This window comes from Gorilla gorilla, chromosome 5, assembly GCF_029281585.2.
Source record: "Gorilla gorilla gorilla isolate KB3781 chromosome 5, NHGRI_mGorGor1-v2.1_pri, whole genome shotgun sequence".
Classification (NCBI taxonomy): Eukaryota; Metazoa; Chordata; class Mammalia; order Primates; family Hominidae; genus Gorilla; species Gorilla gorilla.
In genome coordinates, this window is record NC_073229.2 from 42,117,815 (window position 1) to 42,140,978 (window position 23,164).

Below are 23,164 nucleotides of genomic sequence, written 5' to 3' on the forward strand. Positions count from 1 at the left end.
GAATGGGTAACCTGCTCATTTCCAAACTGCAATTTTCATAGGTATGAAAATTCTCCACAAACTACAAAACCATGACACTCCAAGGACCCAAGAACCTAGGTTGGACAGCTCACTTAGTGCAGGTAAACGTGCTCCACCCATCTCCCAGCCCGCCTGCCCCCTCACTTAGGTACAGGTACAGGTACAGATACAAGTACAGGTACAGGTACAGGTACAGGTAGGCAAGCAAACGTCTATTGGCCGTGGACTTAACAGGCTCGCCCACAGGTACCTTCCGAGCATGCGTGGGGAAGTAGCACGCAGGCGCGGCACGCCCCGCGCATGCCTGATGCACAGAGTCCGCAGGTCGGGCGGTAGCGACAGGCCAGAGCTGCGGCCTCAGCAGCCAGCGTCCGGCATGAAGGTCTGGGGTCTGGCTGCTGCCTGCTTCTTGCTCCAGCACCATGGAATGCCTGCGCAGTTTACCCTGCCTCCTGCCCCGCGCGATGAGACTTCCCCGGCGGACGCTGTGTGCCCTGGCCTTGGACATGACCTCTGTGGCTCCTCCCGTTGCTGCCTGCGGCCGCCGAGCCAACCTGATTGGAAGGAGCCGGGCGGCGCAGCTTTGCGGGCCCGACCGGCTCCGCGTGGCAGGTACTGCCCTTCCCCGGCAACAGCCTTGGGACGCTGGTCTTGGAGTGACCTTAGACTGCTGCCGCAGCCGTCCGGCGCGGCGCGCCTGTTGCTCCGCGCCCTCCGCAGGCCTCGGCCTCCCGCGTGTCCTGTGAGCTTGCACAGGCCCGCGGGCCGAGCTGCGTCCCACTCGCTCAGAATGCGACCTTGCTATGTGCTCTGTGCCCTGCCGGGGTCCCAGCGGCCAACCCTCTGCCTTCTCCTCCACCGCCCTTGCTGCAGATTATGTAACCATAGGAACAACCTAGGAATCGTTTACAGACCGTGATCACGTTAGTTAACACCCGCTTAAGTGCTCTTGTAAGAGGTTTTTTCTGTGTTGTTTTCGAGACAGGGTCTTACTATGTTGCCCAGGCTAGACTCAAACTCCTTGCCTCGAGCAATCCTAACGCATTAGCCTCGCAAAGCGCTGGGATTACAGGCGTGAGCCACCACACCTGGCCGAGAGGTGTTTTTAAACAAGGATTTCATCTGTTCGGAAGTCATAAGTATAAATTAATACTTCCCTGTTTTCTGTTTCTTCGTTATGGACACATTTATACAGTTGTCCAGTTGCACGGAGATTGGGGACGCACCTAGAAGTGAGGCTAAAGACTGAGTTGTTTCTGAGAACGACTTAACTTTCAACTACAGTACTCTAAGTAAACAGCCAAGGAGATCGGATTGAGAAAAAAAAATCTTATTTGCTGTTTATTTTTTCACCAAATGTTGAAGCATGGTGAAAAGTTAAGATTTTCACAAATGTGAGTGCAAATACTTGAGGAATAAAAGGTATTAAAATGAATGACTTTATTAAGAACATAGCAGTGTCCTCAAACATGTTTTCTCAATTGTGCTCTCAAAAGCCTCCCAAAGTAACTCCTCGTCACCACCTCATTCTCCACTTATTGGAGAGGCTAAGTTGGGTTACATGCTCTGCACCCTCAATTGATAATGCTTGGGAATCCAGTTTCAGCAAGTTGGAGGAAACTTTTAGGACAAGCATTGACGTTCACAATCTCAATCCCGGTTACACTCTAATTTGTGACATTAAAACATTGAAAGGCATTTGTAATCAGCAAATGCCTTTTACCTTTATTCATCTTACCCTTATAGTGATAATTTGTATTTTGTAAAAGGGAAATGAAACTTCAGATACTAACAAATTACAACAATCATTACGTGTATGTAGTAGAAAAAAGATCAGAAATAGGATTTTTTTTCTACAGTCTCTGGAATCAGTGTAATTACTTTGGAAGCATAAAACAGTGTCCTCTGTCAGTCATTAAATGTACTTGATTATACTTCACCGCTCACTTCGACTCAGTCTAATCACATGTTTTAAATAGACAATTTTCAAATAAAGATTTGTCCTCATTTCAGCTCAGTGGGGGTATTTCATAAGTATTCACTATAAAGGATATCTGTAGAAAAGAAGTAAAATCATAGGTTTCATAATTTATGAGCCAGTCAACTGGAATGCTTGAAAGATCAGGTGGTACTTAGGACCTATGTTTTCTAAAATGTATCTACTACCAAATGTGCATGAAGAGTCTTTTAAATTATGCGAAAAGGAAGACCAGACATTTTCTTAAATCTCAGAACACGATGTTGCACATTTGTTCATCCAACTCTGAGATATCAGTAATAATTAGAAAGGTAAAAGGGTGATTGGAATCCATCAGTTATTTTAATGCCTCACCGACGCCATTACTTTTAAAAATCATTCCCTGCCAAACCTAAGATAGTCACTAACAAATGTTAAAATTAAGAAGAGTATTTCTTCTTTTCTTATAGGAAAAATATTTAAAAATAATAAAATAGTCTGAAGGCCTCCACATACTTTGACAGTTGTATTTTAGCTCTATGTGAAAACCAATCATGTGACCACAGGAATTCTCTTAATTTATTCTTCAGGTGAAGTGCACCGGTTTAGAACTTCTGACGTCTCTCAAGCCACTTTAGCCAGTGTAGCCCCAGTATTTACTGTGGTGAGTATGTACAGTACATTGGGAATCGTACAGAAAGTGCTTCCCATACATAAGTTAACTCATTGGACTGTTGGCCAAGATACTACTTATTTTGAGCTTTAGAATCATTATAGCTACATGTCGTGGCTGTTGTGCCTGGCCAGTGACCTAAGTGCCTGCTAGATTTGCTTAACAATGATCTTGAACCTTTGCTAATGACTGCAGCTCCCCTTTTAATACTAGAATAGGTCAATCACAATTCAGAGCCATAAAGAGGCTTGAACCTATGTTCTGCAAGATAATACGCAGGCAGAAGCATCTTGAAGGCAGCAGAGAGTAGTATTTAAAAGTGCATGCTTTGAAAGGTCATGATCTCTAACTTTTCTCTGAAATGGTTCGGGGGTGGGGGTGAGGGGGGAAATGAATGAATAAGATAATGTATCACACGTATTTTTAGAGAAAGAAGGCTGTTGGGGCAAAATGTTAACAGAGGTGACTCTAGGTGAAAGCTCTATGGGAATTGGTTGTAATCTTGCAACTTCTTTGTAGGCTTTTATTTTTTTCAAAAAAAAAAAAAAAAAGTCTTGATAAAAAGGTGTGCCGTCCGGGCGTGGTGGCTCACGCCTGTAATTCCAACACTTTGGGAGGCCGAGGTGGGTGGATCACGACGTCAGGAGATTGAGACCATCCTGGCTAACACGATGAAACCCCATCTCTACTAAAAATACAAAAAATTAGCCAGGCCTGGTGGCGGGTGCCTGTAGTCCCAGCTACTTGGGAGGCTGAGGCAGAAGAATGGCATGAACCCAGGAGATGGAGCTTGCAGTGAGCCTGGATCATGCCACTGCACTCCAGCCTGGGAGACAGAGTGAGACTCCATCTCAAAAAAAAAAGGTGTGCCTATTCTGAGCCAGACTTCCTAAATTCCAATCTCACTCTGCCTCTTATTGACTAGGTGGCCTTGGACAAGTTACGATAACATCTTTGTGCCTTAGTTTTCTCATCTGAAAACTGAGCATAACCTACTGTATAGAATTGTTATGAGGATTAAATTAACTCATATATAGAAAGCCCTTAAACTAGTGCCTCACATATAGTAAGCCTCAAATATATTTCATTAGGATTATTTAGGCTTGTTAACATAAGAGCTTTTCTTTGTAAACTATATAGAACTAAATAACCCCCAGAATTGCGTTTAAAAGTTACCACTGTTATTCATTGTTCTGGAAGAGTTGGCCAATTTAGTTAAGAATACAAAAAAATCAGGGCCAGGCACAGTGGCTCACGCCTGTAATCCCAGCACTTTGGGAGGCTGAGGTGGGCATATCATTTGAGGTCAGGAGTTTGAGACCAGCCTGACCAACATGGTGAAACCCCGTCTCTACTAAAAAACAAAAATATTAGCCAGGTGTGGTGGTGCACGCCTGTAGTCCCAGCTACTCAGGAGGCTGAGGCAGGAGAATCGCTTGAACCTGGGAGGTGGAGTTTGCAGTGAGCCAAGATTGCACCATTGCACTCCAGCCTGGGCAACAGAGCGAGACTCTGTCTCAAAAAAAGAATACAAAGTCAAACGTGAAATATTGAAAGTTAGTTCTTTGCAGGTGAAATAATTGCAAAGAACACTTAAGAAATTCATAAAGCTATGGAATCTGAGAAAGAAAAATTTAATTTGTGCTGTTCGAAATAGTTTAGAAAGTGAGCTGGTTACAAAGTAAATATTTTTTTCTTTATAATTTGTATGATTTAAAAATTTTTTTAAGTTCCATTAAAGAAAAAAAGGGTACATATAAATATGGAGATGCAAAAATATTCAGCATATGTTGCTAATTTGGAAGGAGGGAGACTGCAAAGCAGTATGTATAACATAAGTATGTTTTATTAGGAAAATGTTTGGAAGGATATTCAGTGAAATATTGACGGTTTTCTCTAAAATTTGTCATTTCAGGTGATTAATATAGTTTTATGTTACATATATTTATTTTCAAATTTTCTGCAGTGGGTTTATGTATTTGTGAAATATAAGGCTGAAAGCTAGACTATTACACAAATATAAAGCTTTCTTTGATATAAATTTTCCTTTAGTGTTCTGTGGAACTTATATATTCATATTAATTTTATTTTTGCTGATGAGAAGCAAGATAAAATATATATAGTGAGTTTTTATTGTGTGATTAACACAGCATGTATATTTCCATGGTAGTAACCCAAGACCTATATTGTACTTAAACCTGTATGTTGGAGTGTCTTTCTGAAATGTGTCTGTCGTAGTAAGTAGTACAGCTCAGCACATAGTGATTCATTAAATGTTTCACAGCTTCAAACTTGACTGTGGATAAACATCACTGAAAAATAGTCCCCTACTTTCCAGGATGCATTTTTGATGCATTTTCTGTATCAAATCCTCTCTTCAAACTATCAGAAGGGGTTCTGTAAATCTTTATTGATTCTGCAACACCCACCAAAGAGACTTTAGCCTCATGTAGACATTTAGGTTCACAAGGCGGGCCATACTTGGTCCCAGTCTACTCAGAAGGATAAGGGACAGGAGAAACAACAGGGTAGTGTTAGGTGTTTCCTCTTCAAAAGAAGTCTTTGCAGCCATCCAGGGGCTTCTCTGGTCCTCTGAGTGATCGCTCAGTGACAAGGAGATAAGATTCTCAAAGGTGGATGTGAGATTCATCTTGGCTTGAATCCCCATGCCCCGTAGTGACAGTATCCCTTGTAACCATCGCAGGGGCACAGTGTCCAGGATTCTGGCTGGGAACATGGCCACAAGAGCCACCACAATCAGGAAAGGGCAAAGAGAGCTATTGCTTTTCACCTGATAACTGTAATTTGTTCCTCTTAGCAGTCCAGTGCAGTCTACCAGTCAGTGGTCATTTTTACCATAAGGATTGTTACCTAGTAACAACACAACTGATACTCCTTTATCAACTTTCTAGAGGAACCAAGATAGAAAGTTAAATCCAGGTCTGATTTTTCCTAGCAAAGGAAAAAAGGATTTTAAAAAAACCCTTAACTCGTAACTGGATTTAATCTAAAGAAGGTCAGTAATGGTTTATATTTGCATTTCAACATTTGGGGATATTACTCACATCACCATAAATTCTTAACTAAATTAGCAATACCATAAGTAGCATTCTAATTTGAAAGAAAATAATAATTTGTTTTATTCTCTATTTTCAGACAAAATTTGACAAACAGGGAAACGTTACTTCTTTTGGTGAGTGATTAGCATTCTAAATCATTTTTTAAACATTTAATGAGTGAATCTGATAGAAATCAAGAAATTGTAGTATTTTGAGTAGAATATTCTTTGCATATACAGGTGTGTTGAAAGAGATCTTTCTTCAGCATTTGTCCATCAGTCTTAATTGGAGCTGGCAATACTCAGACTGTGTGTATTCTCCCAGAATTGTTTTCTTCTAGCAGGAGCCACTTTTCGCCCTAACAGGCTATTGAAGGAATATTTGGGAGAGCAGAGGCTGGTGTAGAACTGGAGCCCAGAGACACACTCTTTTTCTCTTTTGTCTCTCTTGTTGGCGTCCCTTTCCCTGCCCTCATTCCTTCTCCTGAAGCATGTTTAAGGCAGAGTCACATAATACCACTGACATTGCAGTGGGTGACAAAAGATGAACAGGGACATGTCACTGCGTGGCAGCCACATGGAACTCTGCTGCTGATGGCTCTCTGTGCACAGCTACTTTAAAAAGTGAGACTAGGCATTACTTTACAGTGTGACTTCAGATGTGAGTTTCAGATCTCCCCTGAGAATGAATCGGTCTCAGGTAATAAATTCAGTTTTTCTCATTTTTGTATTAGTCCAAGAACAAAGAAAATCAAGCTTATCTGTTCACATATATAAAATACTGAAGATGATGTTGTAGTAAAAATAGAAAATATAGTTATGTACAGTTTATATTTAAGAGATAACCTGTCTCTAGAGCTGGACATTTATAGGTTCTAATGATGCATAGTTGTGGTTTCTATATTAGTCTCAAGGTCTTCTAAGTAGTGAGAAAGGTATGAGGTATAGATAAGAAAATCATTAGTTTGACTGTATTTAGCCCAAGTATGCTTTCTAGGTAAAAATGGATATTAAAAAGACTTAATTTTAGTTTTTGTTTCTGGTAGTAACCAAAAATTGTCTTGATGGTGGTGGGAGGACTGCTCTGATGGAAAAATCTCAGCCATTTAATGTATTTGGTTTAGCCCTCTCTGTTTATTTCTTTTATAGAAAGGAAGAAAACTGAATTATACCAAGAGTTAGGTCTTCAAGCCAGAGATTTGAGATTTCAGCATGTAATGAGTATCACAGTCAGAAACAATAGGATTATCATGAGAATGGAGGTAAAATATTTTATTTTCATCTATGTTTCTCCAATACAATCTTATAAAAGTTACCTTCTAACTATCTTGATTAGTATCTAGGTTAAAAGTAATTTTGGAATAAAAATAGCTACCTGAAACATAGGATGTTTTATAGCTTAATATGCTATTATGAGTAGAACTCATTTTACATGGATTATATATACATGTTCAATAGGCATAACACTGCTGTGTTTTAAGTTGGAAAAGCTCTGACTGTGGTGTTCATTCTCACTGTTGGGATTTACTCTCTAGTTCTGGAAACTATAAGACGATCCTGATAATATATTTCCAATTGCGTACAGTTACATGTAATTATAGTATAACCTGAGCTACCAAAAATGTATTCTGGCTTTCTAAATAGCACAGGAATAGACATTAAATTTTATAGCCTTAATTTTTTTTTTTTGAGATGGAGTTTTGCTCTTGTTGCCCAGGCTGGCACGATCTCGGCTCACTGCAACCTCCACCTCCCAGGTTCAAGCAATTCTCCTGCCTCAGCCTTCTGAGTAGCTGGGATTACAGGCATAAGCCACCACACCCAGCTAATTTTGTATTTTTAGTAGGCATGGGGTTTCTCCATGTTGGTCAGGCTGCTCTGAAACTCCCAACCTCAGGTGATCCGCCTGCCTCTGCCTCCCAAAGTGCTGGGATTACAGGCATGAGCCACCGCACCTGGCCAGTTTAAATTTTTTTAATGGAAAACTTTCTGAAATATATTGTATTTTCCCTTACCTATTCAGAGCATGCCAAATATAATTTGACTTTCTTTAGTGATTCAGAGTTAATGTGGGTTTCAGTTATTTTGGTGGGCTAATGTTTAGGTTCAAAAATAAATGAATGGTATTGGCCCTATAGTGGGTATAAGACTTTCTTTCTTCAAAGAGTCTTTGATGGCAGATTTTTGTTCATTTTTCTAGAATTAATCAAAATAATAAAAATGGGCCAGTAGTGGTAGCATGTGCCTTTAGTCCCAGCTACTCAGGAGGCTGAAGTGGGAGGGTCACCGGAGACCAGCAGTTTGTGACCAGCCTGAGCAACATAGCAAGATCCCATCTCTAAAAATAAGTAAATAAAAAATACTTTATCAAAAATGAAGCAGTCTTCTCCCATGTGATTTTCTCCAGAAATATTCTTTACTCTTGGAATCAGTAGCTAGCATTCTTCAAAACAGTGTCTCTTTCAGGGAGAGACGGACAGGTATGTGAAAAAGCAAATTCAGCAGAATGATAATTGTGTAATCTAACTGGTGGGTATATGGTGTTCACTGCAATCTTTCAACTTTTCTGTATAAAAACTTTCATGAGGCTGGGTGTGGTGGCTCACATCTGTAATTCCAGCACTTTGGGAGGCTGAGAGGGGTGGATCACCTGAGGTCAGGAGCTCGACACCAGCCTAACCAACATGGTGAAACCCTGTCTCTACTAGAAAATACAAAAATTAGCCGGGCATGGTGGCGGGCGCCTGTAATTCCAGCTACTCAGGAGGCTGAGGTAGGAGAATAGCTTGAACCCTGAAGGTGGAGGTTGCAGTGAGCCGAGATTGTGCCATTGCACTCCAGCCTGGGTGACAGAGCAAGACTTCCATCTCAAAAAAAAAATAAATTAATTAAAAAAATTCATGATAGAATGTTGGAAAAAAATTGAAAATTATCTCTAATTTCTATATCACTGATAAAGTGGCTACCTTTATCTACTTTTAACATACAAGATAACCAGTCTTTTTAGAAAAAATTCTAATTTCATAACTGTTCTAAATTAGAGTAGTAAGGCTATGTTTCATCTTAATTTCAGATTTTGTTTATATGCTTTAGTGCTGTTTTAAAAAGGAATCTTCCATTTGTGCCAAACTAATTATGATTAAACTAAATCTTTTCTAAAAGTCTACTCAATACCTGACTTTTAGGAAGACCTTATCTTGTTCCCTTTATTTTCTTTTTTTTTCCAAAAAAGAAAGACGGAGTCTCCCTCTGTCGCCAGGCTGGAGTGCAGTGGCACAATCTCAGCTCACTGCAACCTCCGCCTCCCAGGTTCAAGCGATTCTCCTGCCTCAGCCTCTGAAGTAGCTGGGACTACAGGTGTGGGCCACCACGCCCAACTGATTTTTGTATTTTTAGTAGAGACGGGGTTTCACCATGTTGGCCAGGATGGTCTCGATCTCTTGACCTCATGATCCACCTTCCTCAGCCTCCAAAAGTGCTGGGATTACAGGCATGAGCCACCATGCCCAGCTTTCTGGGGTTTTTTTTTGGTGTGGTTTTTTTTTTTTTTTTTTTTTCATGATTACCCCGGAAGTCTTAGTAAATATATAATTTATGTGAATAATTCCAATTTTTTTGAGAGTGAGTTAGCAATATCAAGACATATATTTTTTAAGTTTCTTTTCTTTTGAAAAAAAAAAAACCTTGATTTTTTTGAAAAACAAAATGAACACTGATTTGGTTTAGTCTTAATCCACAGTTAGTAAAGTATTAAACCAAATTTTATGAATGTTCTTTTTTCCTACAGCTCTACCATTTGCATATATATATGTATGTATACATATATATGTATGTATACATATATATGTATGTATAGATATATATGTATGTATACATATATATGTATACATATATATGTATATACACATATATATGTATATACATGCATGTGTGTATATACACTCACATATTTATATGCTTTGTTTTGTTTTGTTTTTTAACAGTATTTGAAAGCTGTGATAACTCCAGAGTGTCTTCTGATATTAGATTATCGTAATTTAAACTTAGAGCAATGGCTGTTCCGGGAACTCCCTTCACAGTTGTCTGGAGAGGGTCAACTCGTTACATACCCTTTACCTTTTGAGTTTAGAGCTATAGAAGCACTCCTGCAATATTGGGTAAGTCTGTTTTTATTTAGCTTCTTGGGTTTATTCTGATTTTGAAATGTCATTGAGTGGGAAGACAAGTTGGGGTATTGTTTCAATGGCATGTCCCCTGACCACATCCTGCCCCGAAACAAGTCGTCTCTAAGGATCCTACATGGAGATATCACTTAATTCTTAAATTTTATGACCCAGTCAAATAGAACTAAAGACTCTATATTATAAAAATGCTTGACATGTGATAATTATTTTATTAAATCATTTCATCAAGTCATTTTTTGATTTGTTTGTACAATCCTTTGTTTGAGCCAGGTAAATGATGTATCTTTTTGAGACCTAGATTGACATAGGAATCACGCACAGTTCTTCCAGTGACTCCTCCTTTAAATTAAGAGTCCTTAGATGTCTGAGACTCCTGTCAGGCTCTGAACAAGGGTGGTTCTCTGCTTTCCTGACCCCACAAATCTTTTGTTATCTTTTCTTCCTCCTGTTAAGTCAGGATGGTACTGTTCAGGAACTGGCTACATGCAAGAGTTGGTGCTGGGAGCATACTAACCAGAGTGGGAGGAGGAGAGGAGGGTAGAGAGGACATGAGGTGTGTTGAGTTGGGTGAACCTGGCACACTTTTCTTTTGTCTGCCTTGCTCTGAAAGAATAGATGGCTACACTTCCTGCTCGGGGTAATTAATGAGCACCAGCTAGCACCAGCCAGTGAGATGATAAATAGTGGGAGCCCAGTTACCAAGCAGGGGGAAAGCAGAAGAGAGAAAGAAGATGTAAACAGTGGTAAGTCATGGGCTCCACAGGCTGGGTAAGCTCTCAGGAGCTCATGCTGTTAGGAGAAAGGCAGGGATCTTAAAGGGAGCAGGAGGGGAAGGAGAGAGGCTAGGCTGGCATGGGTCTCGGGCCTAGAGATTGGCTGTGGGGAGAGTAGAGAGGGAGTTCAGGATGTCTGCTGGGATACACATTCTTCTTCCTTTAAATGGGGTCCCAGGAAGATTTCCTTATGAAACAACACTACATAGAAGCAAGACCAGCCAGCTCTCAAAAGGGGTAAGTTTTCGAACAAGGGAAAGCTCCCCAAACCCACCTAAGGGACCAAGACATACCATGAGTAGATATGCCTCACAAATACCCTATCTGTGACCCACAGCAGCCTCCCCAACCACTACCAAAGTCCACACCTTGCTGAGCAGAGGGTTTGATATCTCTTAGATTAAAAAATGGTCTGCCTATTTGGCTGTGCAGTCTTCCCTCCCACCCAAGGACTTCTTAACCCGGAAGCAGTTCCTCTGGAGACGAAATAAACAACATGTCTGCAGAGGCACTGTGACTCTGGACTTGTTTCCAAATAAAAAAATGTGTTTCACAGTAATTGTGCTTCTGAGATAAAGACTGTAATGCTGTAAAGACGTAAATGCTGTAATTTACGTCATCAGTTTTACCGCTTGATTTAGTTAGTGTATGCTATTTGCCAACTGGCATGGAAGTGTTTCAGTATTTTAACAACTATATAGCAGGATTAGTGCATACCTGCTGAATATCAAATATCAAACCATACTTGTGTTAACCTAAATAGTATATTTTTGACTTTACTCTGATATGTTTATGTTTTAAAGCTCAAGTTTTTATTTTCAAAGAGCTTTGTAGGAATTTTGAACCATATTCTGTTTACAGAGAACACAGGTATTACTGAAAGCTTGTGTTTTAATAATAGCAGATTTTATTTTACTTGATCCCTCATTACTTCATAATGAATGTCTATAGGAGAAAGATTCTTTTTTTTTTTTTTTAATTTTTTTAGTATTTATTGATCATTCTTGGGTGTTTGGCAGAGGGGGATTTGGCAGGGTCATAGGACAATAGTGGAGGGAAGGTCAGCAGATAAACATGTGAACAAGGGTCTCTGGTTTTCCTAGGCAGAGGACCCTGCCGCCTTCCGCAGTGTTTGTGTCCCTGGGTACTTGAGATTAGGGAGTGGTGATGACTCTTAACGAGCATGCTGCCTTCAAGCATCTGTTTAACAAAGCACATCTTGCACTGCCCTTAATCCATTTAACCCTGAGTGGACACAGCACATGTTTCAGAGAGCACGGGGTTGGGGGTAAGGTTATAGATTAACAGCATCCCAAGGCAGAAGAATTTTTCTTAGTACAGAACAAAATGGAGTCTCCTATGTCTACTTCTTTCTACACAGACACACTAACAATCTGATCTCTCTTTCTTTTCTCCACATTTCCCCCTTTTCTATTCGACAAAACCACCATCGTCATCATGGCCCGTTCTCAATGAGCTGTTGGGTACACCTCCCAGACGGGGTGGCGGCTGGGCAGAGGGGCTCCTCACTTCCCAGACGGGGCGGCCAGGCAGAGGCGCCCCCCCACCTCCCAGACGGGACGGCTGGCCGGGCGGGGGCTGCCCCCCACCTCCCGGACAGGGTGGCTGGCCGGGCGGGAGGAGAAAGACTCTTATGAGAGTTAGCTCCTTGTCAACCAAATCTGTGCCTAAAGATAACATCATACATAGTTCTTTGAACCAGAAGATCTAGTTTTTGAATCATCTGGAATAGGCATTCTAGAATTATCTATGTTCTGAAATGTTACCAGCATTTCAAGCTACTACAGATTTCTGTATTTAATCAGAGGATTCACTGATCCTGAATATTCTAAAAAGATTGTTTTAATTCTTATGAAAGGTCATGTTGTTATCTAGATCAACACCCTTCAGGGGAAACTTAGCATTTTGCAGCCACTGATCCTTGAGACCTTGGATGCTTTGGTGGACCCCAAACATTCTTCTGTAGACAGAAGCAAACTGCACATTTTACTACAGAATGGCAAAAGGTAAATATGGATGATGTATCACATTGGGAGTTGGAGACAAATATCTTAAAATCAATTATTAACATTTTGTTTCATAACTTTTTTTAAAGTATGAAAGTAGCCTAGGTGGGAAGTTGAGCTAAAAGGGGCACACAATCTACTGTCTGTTGAAAAGATACTTTGCATGAAATGTCATGTAAGGCTCTTTTCCGTATGTGATATGATCTCATCACCCATTCAATAGTTGATATTGTCTTCATTTTGAAGATGAGAAAATTGAGGTTTGAGTAACTTGCCTAAATTTGTATGGCTAGTAAATGGCAGATCTAAATCCAAATTCAAAGTCCATGTTGTTCTTTTTCTTTAAAATCATAATGCATTCCAGAATTTAATAACAATATTATATATGTATCATAAATAGAATAAACATGCTCTCAGGAGTTACACTCCCGAAATCCCTTCAAGAATTAACATTTAAAATTCCTGAATCAGTAGTTTCTTGTCCAAAAATGTTGGGGTGTTTTTATCAGTTAAGAGTAACTAGTCTGTTCTATATTATCACTGCCATGTTGATTAAGAATAAAACTAATTCCCAAACCCAAAATCTTAAATTCACAAGCGATTTATGTTTCTGAGATAAATAATGTATGATGAAATTTATATCACTGATAATTTTACCAATTAATTTAGATTTGGTTTGGGTTTTTTTGAGACAGGGTTTCACTCCGTTGCCCAGGCTGGAGTGCAGTGGTGCAGTCTCAGCTCACTGCAGCCTTAACCTTCAGCAATCCTCCCACCTCCACCACCCAAGTAGCTGGGACTGCAGGCACATGCCACCATGCCCAGCTAATTTTCTAATTTTTTTGTAGAGACAAGATCTCACTATGTTGTCCAGGAGGGTCTCAAACTCCTGAGCTCAAGCAATCCTCCTGCCTTGGCCTCCTAAAGTGCTAGGATTACAGGCGTGACACCACGCCTGGCCAAATTGATTCTTAATTTGCCTGGTAAATACTCAACTTTTTTTTTTTTTTTTTTAATAAGTCATTGTTTAGCATGAATGTATATTTGATAAGATACTCTAAAAATACTATTATCATGAAATGTTCTTATAAGTTTATTCTATTGATCATTTTTGTGTATCTATTTCTTATAGTCTGTCAGAGTTAGAAACAGATATTAAAATTTTCAAAGAGTCAATTCTGGAGATCTTGGATGAGGAAGAGTTGCTAGAAGAACTCTGTGTATCAAAATGGAGTGACCCACAAGTCTTGTAAGTATATAATTATACTTTGTTATTTATTTCCTTAGAGTAAATCTTTTGCCTTTTCCACTTCAAGGTGATTTTTCGTACAGAATGTAACATTTTTCTGGACTACAGAATATAGAGATTTTTCATCCCCAGTTTCCCTTTTTTCCTGTGCAGTATCGTATCTAATTCAACGTAATTCTATGAGTATGCATACTGCATACCCAACACTGCTGACATGTGGTGAATATAAACACACAGTTACCTTTATATTCAAGGGACTGACCACCAGATTGGCATGTACATCTACCAAAATAACTTACCTAGGAAGCAGAGTGGGAGAGAAATTTACATGGGGGAGGGAAAAGATGGGGTAAATACACGAGTAACGCATTAACATGGATTATGTAAGTTCAGTCTAATGAAAATGTTCATCTTATAAACCTTTTATCTTCTATGAATTTAGAAATTGTTTATGCTTCTTGTGCACACTCCAGCTAAATGTTTACTTTTAAATACCCAAATATTTTGTTATTGTCTTTCTAGAGCAGTATCAGAAATTAATATACCTTTGTAATGAGTTTAGTTTCCATAGTCTGTACAGATTTTCTTACAGCACTTTGAAAAATTGGTTATTTATATCCTGATAAGGAAATAATAAGATAAAGGGGGCTATATAACATTTGGTAGATAGCCGATAGGTATGGTAGCAGAAACTTTTGTTTGCTTTGCTTAGGCCTATCTGTCAATCTGTCTCTAATATGCTTTATCATACAGGTACCTCTTCAGAGTACTTCATTCCCCCTTACCCTTCTTGGTAGGGTAGGGGAGCAAAGTTATTATTGATATCATTCAAAAACATTTTCTTTATATGAAATCACATTATGTACACACCTCAAAAGGAAATGGTCTTGACATTTTTAGTTGTGGATTTTGTTTTACCTGATAGTGGTATTGGCTTTGCACTAATTCATCTGCATTTACATATCTGGATTTTCCTGTAACTGGCAGCATGTATCTGCATAAAAATCTCTTGGATTGGGGCCATGTAATACAGTGACACCAACTAGTCTACATAAGGATGGAACCTCTGTCCTCAACTCATCTGTAAAGTGTTTTGGATCAGTTGACATAGCTACTCACAGATTGGCCACAACAATAGAAAAGACAAAGGCAGCCAGGCACTGTGGCTCATGCCTGTAATCCCAGCACTTTGGGAGGCCGAGGTGGGCAGATCACAAGGTCAGGAGTTCGAGACCAGCCTGTCCAATATGGTGAAACCCCGTCTCTACTAAAAATACAAAAATTAGCTGGCCGTGGTGGCGGGCACCTGTAGTCCCAGCTACTGGGGAGGCTGAAGCAGGAGAATAGCTTGAACCTGGGAGGCCGAGGTTGCAGTGAGCCGAGATCGCGCCACTACATTCCAGCCTGGGAGCAGAGTGAAACCCCATCTCAAAAAAAAAAAAGAAAAGACAAAGGCTAGCTTTTCCACTGGCAGCTGAATGCTATATACTAATTTAGGAAGTTTTTGTGACTAAGTATATGATATACATGTTGGGAGTATGTTAATTATTTTCTCTTTTAATTGAAGTGAAAAGAGCAGTGCTGGGATTGACCATGCAGAAGAGATGGAGTTGCTGTTGGAAAACTACTACCGATTGGCTGACGATCTCTCCAATGCAGCTCGCGAGCTTAGGGTGCTGATTGATGATTCACAAAGTATTATTTTCATTAATCTGGACAGGTAAGAAAGCATTATATGAAACTAAGTTTTTTTAATAAAATAATTATGAGATAAAGTTTTTAAGGAAATATCATTTTGTGAGGAATTATGCCATCATTATCATCTATACTACACTAAAGTCTTTTTTTTTTTTTTTTTTGATGTGTAGGTTTCATCCATGTGGTCTGTATAGATTTGATGAATGTGCTGTATATAGTTAGTGGGCCCTTCTAATCTGAATAGGTGTTCTCCTCTGCAGCCACCGTAACGTGATGATGAGGTTGAATCTACAGCTGACCATGGGAACCTTCTCTCTTTCGCTCTTTGGACTAATGGGAGTTGCTTTTGGAATGAATTTGGAATCTTCCCTTGAAGAGGTGAGGATGTATTATTATTTCTAAAACTTGGGGGGTTTTGGCCGGGCATGGTGGCTCATGTCTGTAATCCTAGCACTTAGGGAGGCTGAGGCAGGTGGATCACCTGAGGTCAGGAGTTTGAGACCAACCTGGCCAACATAGCAAAACCCTGTCTCTACTAAAAATACAGAAATTAGACAGGCGCAGTGGCAGGCACCTGTAATCCCAGCTACTTGGGAGGCTGAGGCAGGAGAATCGCTTGAACCCGGGAGGCGGAGGTTGCAGTGAGCTGAGATCACGCCGTTGCACTCCAGCCTGGGAGACAGAGTGAGACTCTGTCTCCAAAAAAAAAAAAAAGATTGGGTTTTGAAGAACGATATTTTTAATGGATTTAAAAAATAAAGACTGGGCACCTTGGCTCACGCCTGTAATCCCAGCACTTTGGGAGGCTGAGGCAGGTAGATCACGAGGTCAGGAGATCAAGGCCATCCTGGCTAACACGGTGAAACCCTGTCTCTACTAAAAATACAAAAAAGTAGCCGGGCATGGTGGCAGACGCCTGTAGTCCCAGCTACTCGGGAGGCTGAGGCAGGAGAATGGCATGAACCCAGGAGGCGGAGCTTGCAGTGAGCCAGGATCACAGCACTGCACTCCAGCCTGGGTGACAGGACAGAGTGAGACTCTGTCTCAAAAAATAAATAAAAAGTCTAACCTGTATACTACCATGGTGAAATAAAATATATAGTGTAACTCACAATTCACGCAGTCCTGTTGGACCATGTTATAACCTAGATAAATACAGCCTAGGTTATTTTGTTTCCCAAAACATATAATTACAAATGGGAAAGGTGTGATAAAACAGTGTCTCTGTGAAGCAGTGTTAATGAAGAGTTTTTATTTTTTAATTCTTACATGTCTGGCAATGTACCAGGCAGTTTCCATACTTTATTTGGCTCAATCATTGCAACTCTGAAAATAGATACATTATCCCTACTTTGTAGATGAGAAGACTGAGGCTCTGAACATTTAACTTGCCCACAGGCATAGAGCTGGAAAAATAACAGAATTAGGACTTGACCCCAAAGACTTACACTTTCTACTGCTCTACTGCCTTTCCGTATTAAGATAACACTTAACTCCCAGTTTTTCATTTCACTGTGGTTTTGTACAGTCATCCCTCAGTATCCAAGAAGAATTGGTTACAGGATCCCCACAGATACCAAAGTCTGTGGGTATTCGAGTCTCTGATATAAAATGACCCAGTACAGTCAACCTTGCATATCTGCAGATACAGAACCCACTGACTGTGTTTTCAGAGAATAGCTTATTGTAAGTTTTCTAGAACTGAACCTGGATGTGCATCTGGCACAGTGTGATGCTGGATTCTGTGTCCTCATTAGTCTGACGAGTCTACTCTCCGTTGCCCACATCACCTCCCATTAGGACCACTATGCCCTTTTAAAAAGTGGTCTTTATAAGATGTAAGTATTATGACAGCCTTCTGCATACAACTATTCAATGGCTTTTGATTAGCCTTAGGATAAAAATCCTGTCCTGCCGCACCGACTTGTCCATCTTGTGGGTAGCCACTCGTCACTACCTCTCTCAGTGTCCTTCCCAGACATGCTGCTTCCACTCCTCTCCCCTCAGATCCCCGCTTTTTTGCTTAGTTAATTCCTCCTCATCTTTCAGGTCTCAAAGTAGTTGTCCCTTCACTGAATGCACCGACAACCTGGCCCAGTAAAGTTACACACTTTGTCGTTTGCGCCCAAATAATCCTACCCTTCCATCTGCTACATTCCTTAAATCTGCAATCCCTTGTTCAAAGCCTGCAAAAGAGCATGAGCTCCTTGAAGCAAAGACAATATTAGTCATTTTTAATGTAAAGTGTAAAAGAAAAGGAAATACATGTGTTCATTCATCTCACAAATACGTTTTTTATTGCCTGTTACATACCAAGCACTGCTTTAGGCCCATTTAGCAGTGAGTCTGCCCTTGCGTAGGTTATATTGTAGTGGAGGAGAGAGTTCATAAACAAACATAAAGTATGTTAAGTGCTAAGTGCCTCAGAAAAATAAAGCCAGAAAAGCGGATAGAGAATGTTAGGCAGTAGGATGGGTTGCATTTTAGAGATAGGGTGGTCAAGGAAGATGTAAGGCGGTAACACCCTGGTGGAGGCAGGAAGATCTGGGGGAAAGTGTTCTAAGTAGAGGGAACCACAGAAGTAAAGATTGAGGCAGGAACGATCTGAGCTTGTTCATGAAATGGCAAGAAGGTTGGAATGGTTAGAAGAGCATGAGTCAGGTGGAGTGGTGGAAAATGAGGTCCCAGATGCAGATAAGTGTGATCATGTCAGTGACGTAGAGCGTGGTAGGGGTTTGGATTTCTAAGTGGGATAGGAACCCACTGGAGGTTTGAACTCAAATCTAGATCATTGGGAAGTTCAGAAGCAAGCAGAATATCTTGTGCAACATAATCCAGCCATTGACATTCTCAGAAGATACATCCAAAGACCTTTACAGATTCCCTAAGTGTGACTACAGGACTTTCTGTACAAGTCCCTGTCTTTTCTCTAAATACATAATCATGTTTATGTAAATATACTCAATCTACAAGCTAACTCCATTTTATACTTTGATATTTTTCTCTCAATTGCCAACTTTTCAAAACAATGGAAGATTTTTCAAATTCCTTTCTTATAGTTTTAGTATGTGCAATCCTAGGTACAGCACAGCCCATTAGTAATGAGATAAGAGTGGTAGGGGGTAGTGAGCTACGCTTGCTCAGTAGTAGGCTGAAAAGATTCAAATTAATGCCTTATCAGAATTACAAATTACACATCTTTGTAGGTGTCCTGAAGAATAGTTGAAAATATTAAATCCATGGATGTCAAATGTCTTTATTTCGATATAGTTAAAATTAATATTTACCATGGTGAATCTGAGATAGGAAAAATATTTTAAGTTAATTTCAGACTTCTGGAAAAGCTCCAAGAATAGTCAAAGAATTTCCATATATTCTTAAACCAGATTCCAAATATCAACATTTTATCACATTTGCTTTATCATTTCTTTGCTAGACATACTTTATTCTCTAAATTATTTGAGACTAAGAACAAATGTGATGTTCCTTTACTCCTAAATGTCTTAATATGTATTTCCTAAAACATGGACATTCTCTTACATAACCACAGTGCAGCTATCAAAATCAGGAAGTTAATACTGAAATTATTTTCCAATCTACAGACCCTACTCAGATTTTGCCACTTATCTCAGTAGTGCTTTTTATCACAAAGAAAATCTTAGAGCACGTATTGCATGTAGGGCTGGGGGTTGTGGTTCACACCTGTAATCCCAGCGCTTTGGTAGGCCAAGGTGGGCAGATCACTTTAGGTCAGGAGTTTGAGACCAGCCTGACCAACATGGTGAAACCCCATCTCTATTAAAAATACAAAAATTAGCTGGGCATGGTGCCACACACCTGTAATCCCAGCTACTCGGGGGGGCCGAGGCACAAGAATCGCTTGAATCAGGTAGACGGAGGTTGCAGTGAGCTAAGATTGCGCCACTGGACTCCATCCTGGGTGAAGAGCAAAACTCCATCTCACCAACAACAAAAAAAGGAGGGAGATTTCTGTTCAATAAGTGACAGGGATTTCCATCAGTGATAGCTGATCAGTTGTGTAACAGGCTGTCTTTGAGGAAGTGAGCTCTCAATCATTGGAGCCAATGATAACGGCACAGCTATAAATGGGATTCCTTCCTTGTGAGAGATTAAATTTAAATTCTGTGATTCTGTACATTAACTAAAAACAGTGTGCTGCAAAATATTACCACTCTGAAAATGACGGTGAGGAAGAATGTTTTTCTAAGTCTGAGGTTCCCAAACTTCCTTGGATCACGATGCCCTTAGTGTCTTAGTAATTTTTTCACAGTATCGGAAGACAAAAAGTTTATTATGTTACAGATTCTTTTATGTTATTTCCCTTGCAACTTTAAAATATTCTGAGGTGCTATCGTGCCCAGCATAGCACCAGACATTCAGCTCACAGTTTGAGAACTGTGGATATAAGCAAAGACCTTAAATTGCGTGTCCTCTGGCATCATGACTTAAGATTTGTACGCATGTAAACAAAGGCTGCAAAGAAACACAAAGTAAAAGCAGTACATTTGGCATATAGATGATTTTAAAATATTTCAAACCTTTTAAATCATGTTCTTCTCCTGCTTTATTCTTTGGGTGCTATCAAGGCCCTTGTTTTTCTTAGTTCCTTTCTACAGGAAAGAGCTGTACAAATAACATAAGGCTTTCAAACTCTGGGGCAGTAACAATTCAAGGAATCTTCTCTCTAAGGAACCTGGCGTTTTGCGATGGAAATGAACTGTGTGTTCTCTTTTAGGACCATAGAATTTTTTGGCTGATTACAGGAATTATGTTCATGGGAAGTGGCCTCATCTGGAGGCGCCTGCTTTCATTCCTTGGACGACAGCTAGAAGCTCCATTGCCTCCTATGGTATGAAGGATATGGTTCACGGCAGTACTGTGGAAGGGTTATGGTCATGGGCCCTAAAGTCAGAGCGCCTGGGATTAAGTTGTCACAGGCACTATGGCCCTTGCGAGTTGCTTTCTCAAACTTCCTTCAGTTTCCCTATCTGTCAATTAAGTCGGTATTACCTGCTTCATAGGGTTATGGGAAGAATTAAACAATATGTGTAAAGCACTTACTAGCACACTGCCTAACACAATAAGTTAGAAATATAATTTGTGTAGAACTCTGACAACATACATTTAAACAGATGTTAGTAATTCTGGTATAAGGTTTTGTCATAACCAAATGGAAATGTAGGAAACATTTATAATGTTCTTATAAGAAAAGATAGAAAATTCACCTCCATTTTCTTTGTACTTGAAGATGACACCACTGGAATAAATACTTAAGACACTGATACTGCTTATAGTCCTTTCTTCACTGAGTAGTTACATAATACATCATTTTACTAGTGGCTTTTCTTTTAAAAAAGATACTAAAATTAATACTTCTGCTTTATTTAGATGGCTTCTTTACCTAAAAAGACTCTTCTGGCAGATAGAAGCATGGAATTGAAAAACAGCCTCAGACTGGATGGACTTGGATCAGGAAGGAGCATCCTAACAAACCGTTAGGAACAGCCCCGTGGATACTGAAGTTTTTTTTATGGTAGTTACAGGAAACTTCCGATACTCTTTTTATTATTTTCTTGTATAGAGTCAGACACTTGAAAAAAACTAATGTTTGAAGACAAAAATATTTTGGCAGTCACAATACCAGAACTGGATTGCATTTCCAGAATTCTGAGTTAAAGAAACAAAGTATTTGCTTGTAAAAGGCCAAAATTCTATTTTCTACAAACTTTAAATGCTGTTTTTATAGATGTGATATGAGGCAACACAAGCACAGACAGTTGCATAGATTTTAATTTATACATATCAAGAAAAGTGCAATTTCATGCTGAATGAAGCGTAGGAACTTGACAAGCCCATAGGTAGCTATAGTTCTTTGTCAGTATAGGGAATTATGTTCATGTGAATTTCCTGATTCTCAGGTGACTAAAAAGCTAGCATTCTATGTATTAACCTTACAACAGACTCTGGAAGTTTGAGCTTTAAAAACCAAACTTTGACATAACCTTATTTTCTTGTATTTGCCCCCTTTTTTTATAAAAGGTGAATAAAAAGAAATAATTTAATATCACCATTGTATGGATTCCTAATCAAGATTTCACATTCTCAACCCCTGAGACTAGTTTTCTTTGCTCTCTGTAATTAGAGCCTTTGGAAGTAAAGTTGAAAGGAAGTATTTCCATTCTGTTACTGTTTTGTAGCACTTTGTCCATTTATTGATTTTTAAAGTAGATATTTAGGTACCACCCCTGCCCTGCCCCGCCCCAAAAAGAAAAATGTTTATTGTCCTGCTAATCTATATGCCTACACCTCAGAAGCTGACAGATGAGCTTCCTAAAACATGAGGATGAATAAATGTTAGAACTGTGATATCTTCTCATTTCCACAGAGATTTGGGTTTAAAACAAATGGCTAATATTTGTAAGCCTGAAAGCTGCCATCCTCTTTAACATCCTACCTACCTTTTAAAATATTTTCTGGAGGTTAAGTACAGTTATGCACTAGAACATTAGTTAAGCCTCCCAAAGTGCAGTGTGCATGGAAGATTCTAGAGTGTCCAGCTCTTGCACTACAAATGTAATAATAACAGAATAAATACACTTACCCTGATGATATTGAGGGTACATGATTAGCCTAATGTGATGTCATATGAGGAAGTTTAGGAGTCCATTTTTCAGGTGGTTTGGTGATAGGAATAAAAATGTTACTCCCGTCGCTGATTTGGAAGAAAACCGATGAAGTACAAGTAACGTTTCCCCAGTCCTGTGTGTGGTCATGGGAAGCCATTAGAGGGAAGCTGGAGAACAGAATGGAACAGGACAGGCTGGGCTAGACTCGAGCACGCAGTGGCCCCTGTGCCACCACACTGTGGGTCAGGAACACGCGTCATGGTGTTCTTGTCGGAATGTGAACATACAGCACCCTCTAGCGTTACGAATCTCTTAGGATTTTTAAGATTATATTTGATAATACTTAGATTTCACAGGGCACACTTTTGGCACACCTCAGAGCACACTGCTGCTATTTTGGGTCGTATCACTGTAAAATACGTAATAAGTACTACTTAACTGTGACATGAAGAATTGGAATCCCAGAGGGCAACATTTGATTTGACTAAGATCAGGCATAAGATAGAATTTTGGTCATTTTTCCTTGCAGTTTTATTGGCTTAGTTTATGAGCTTGGATAAAATAATTTTTTGATGAATCATGTCAATAAAAGGAAAAATAATGTAACTACCTCATAAGTCTGATAAAGGGAAGTTGCTAGTGTTTTATAGAATTTCTGAAGGTGGTTAAATCAAGTATGATTTCAAAATATCAACTAGTTCCACTTTTGTGATTGCAGGATGCTTCTTATACTAAAGTTCTCATAAATAATAAATCAGCTTATGCCAAAAATATACGAAGTTCCTTGGTTTTAAATTTTGAGCTAAAATGGACTGAGCACATTAATTACTGTTTGAAAGTAGGTACCAAACACTGGGTTATGTGAGTGAGTAAGCAA

General features: G+C 39.6%; 1 protein-coding gene across 1 annotated transcript; it reads left to right on the forward strand.

Moving 5' to 3' along the window:
* Positions 1–292: 292 nt before the first annotated feature.
* On the forward strand, positions 293–23,058 carry MRS2 (magnesium transporter MRS2). The gene is made up of 11 exons (XM_004043337.4): positions 293–633; positions 2,569–2,642; positions 5,808–5,844; positions 6,859–6,971; positions 9,693–9,866; positions 12,563–12,693; positions 13,826–13,942; positions 15,510–15,662; positions 15,901–16,018; positions 20,397–20,510; positions 21,050–23,058. The coding sequence occupies exons 1-11, from the start codon at positions 444–446 to the stop codon at positions 21,158–21,160; spliced, it is 1,332 nt and encodes a 443-aa protein (XP_004043385.1). The 5' UTR covers positions 293–443; the 3' UTR covers positions 21,161–23,058.
* Positions 23,059–23,164: the final 106 nt, after the last annotated feature.

Bases quoted from the DNA above. Each gene is read 5' to 3' on its own strand.
- MRS2 (XM_004043337.4), top strand. From the start codon at position 444: ATGGAATGCCTGCGCAGTTTACCCTGCCTCCTGCCCCGCGCGATGAGA. The intron at 5,845-6,858 runs GTGAGTGATTAG...TTTCTTTTATAG, and splicing joins GGGAAACGTTACTTCTTTTG to AAAGGAAGAAAACTGAATTA. The intron at 16,019-20,396 runs GTGAGGATGTAT...GTTCTCTTTTAG, and splicing joins TGGAATCTTCCCTTGAAGAG to GACCATAGAATTTTTTGGCT.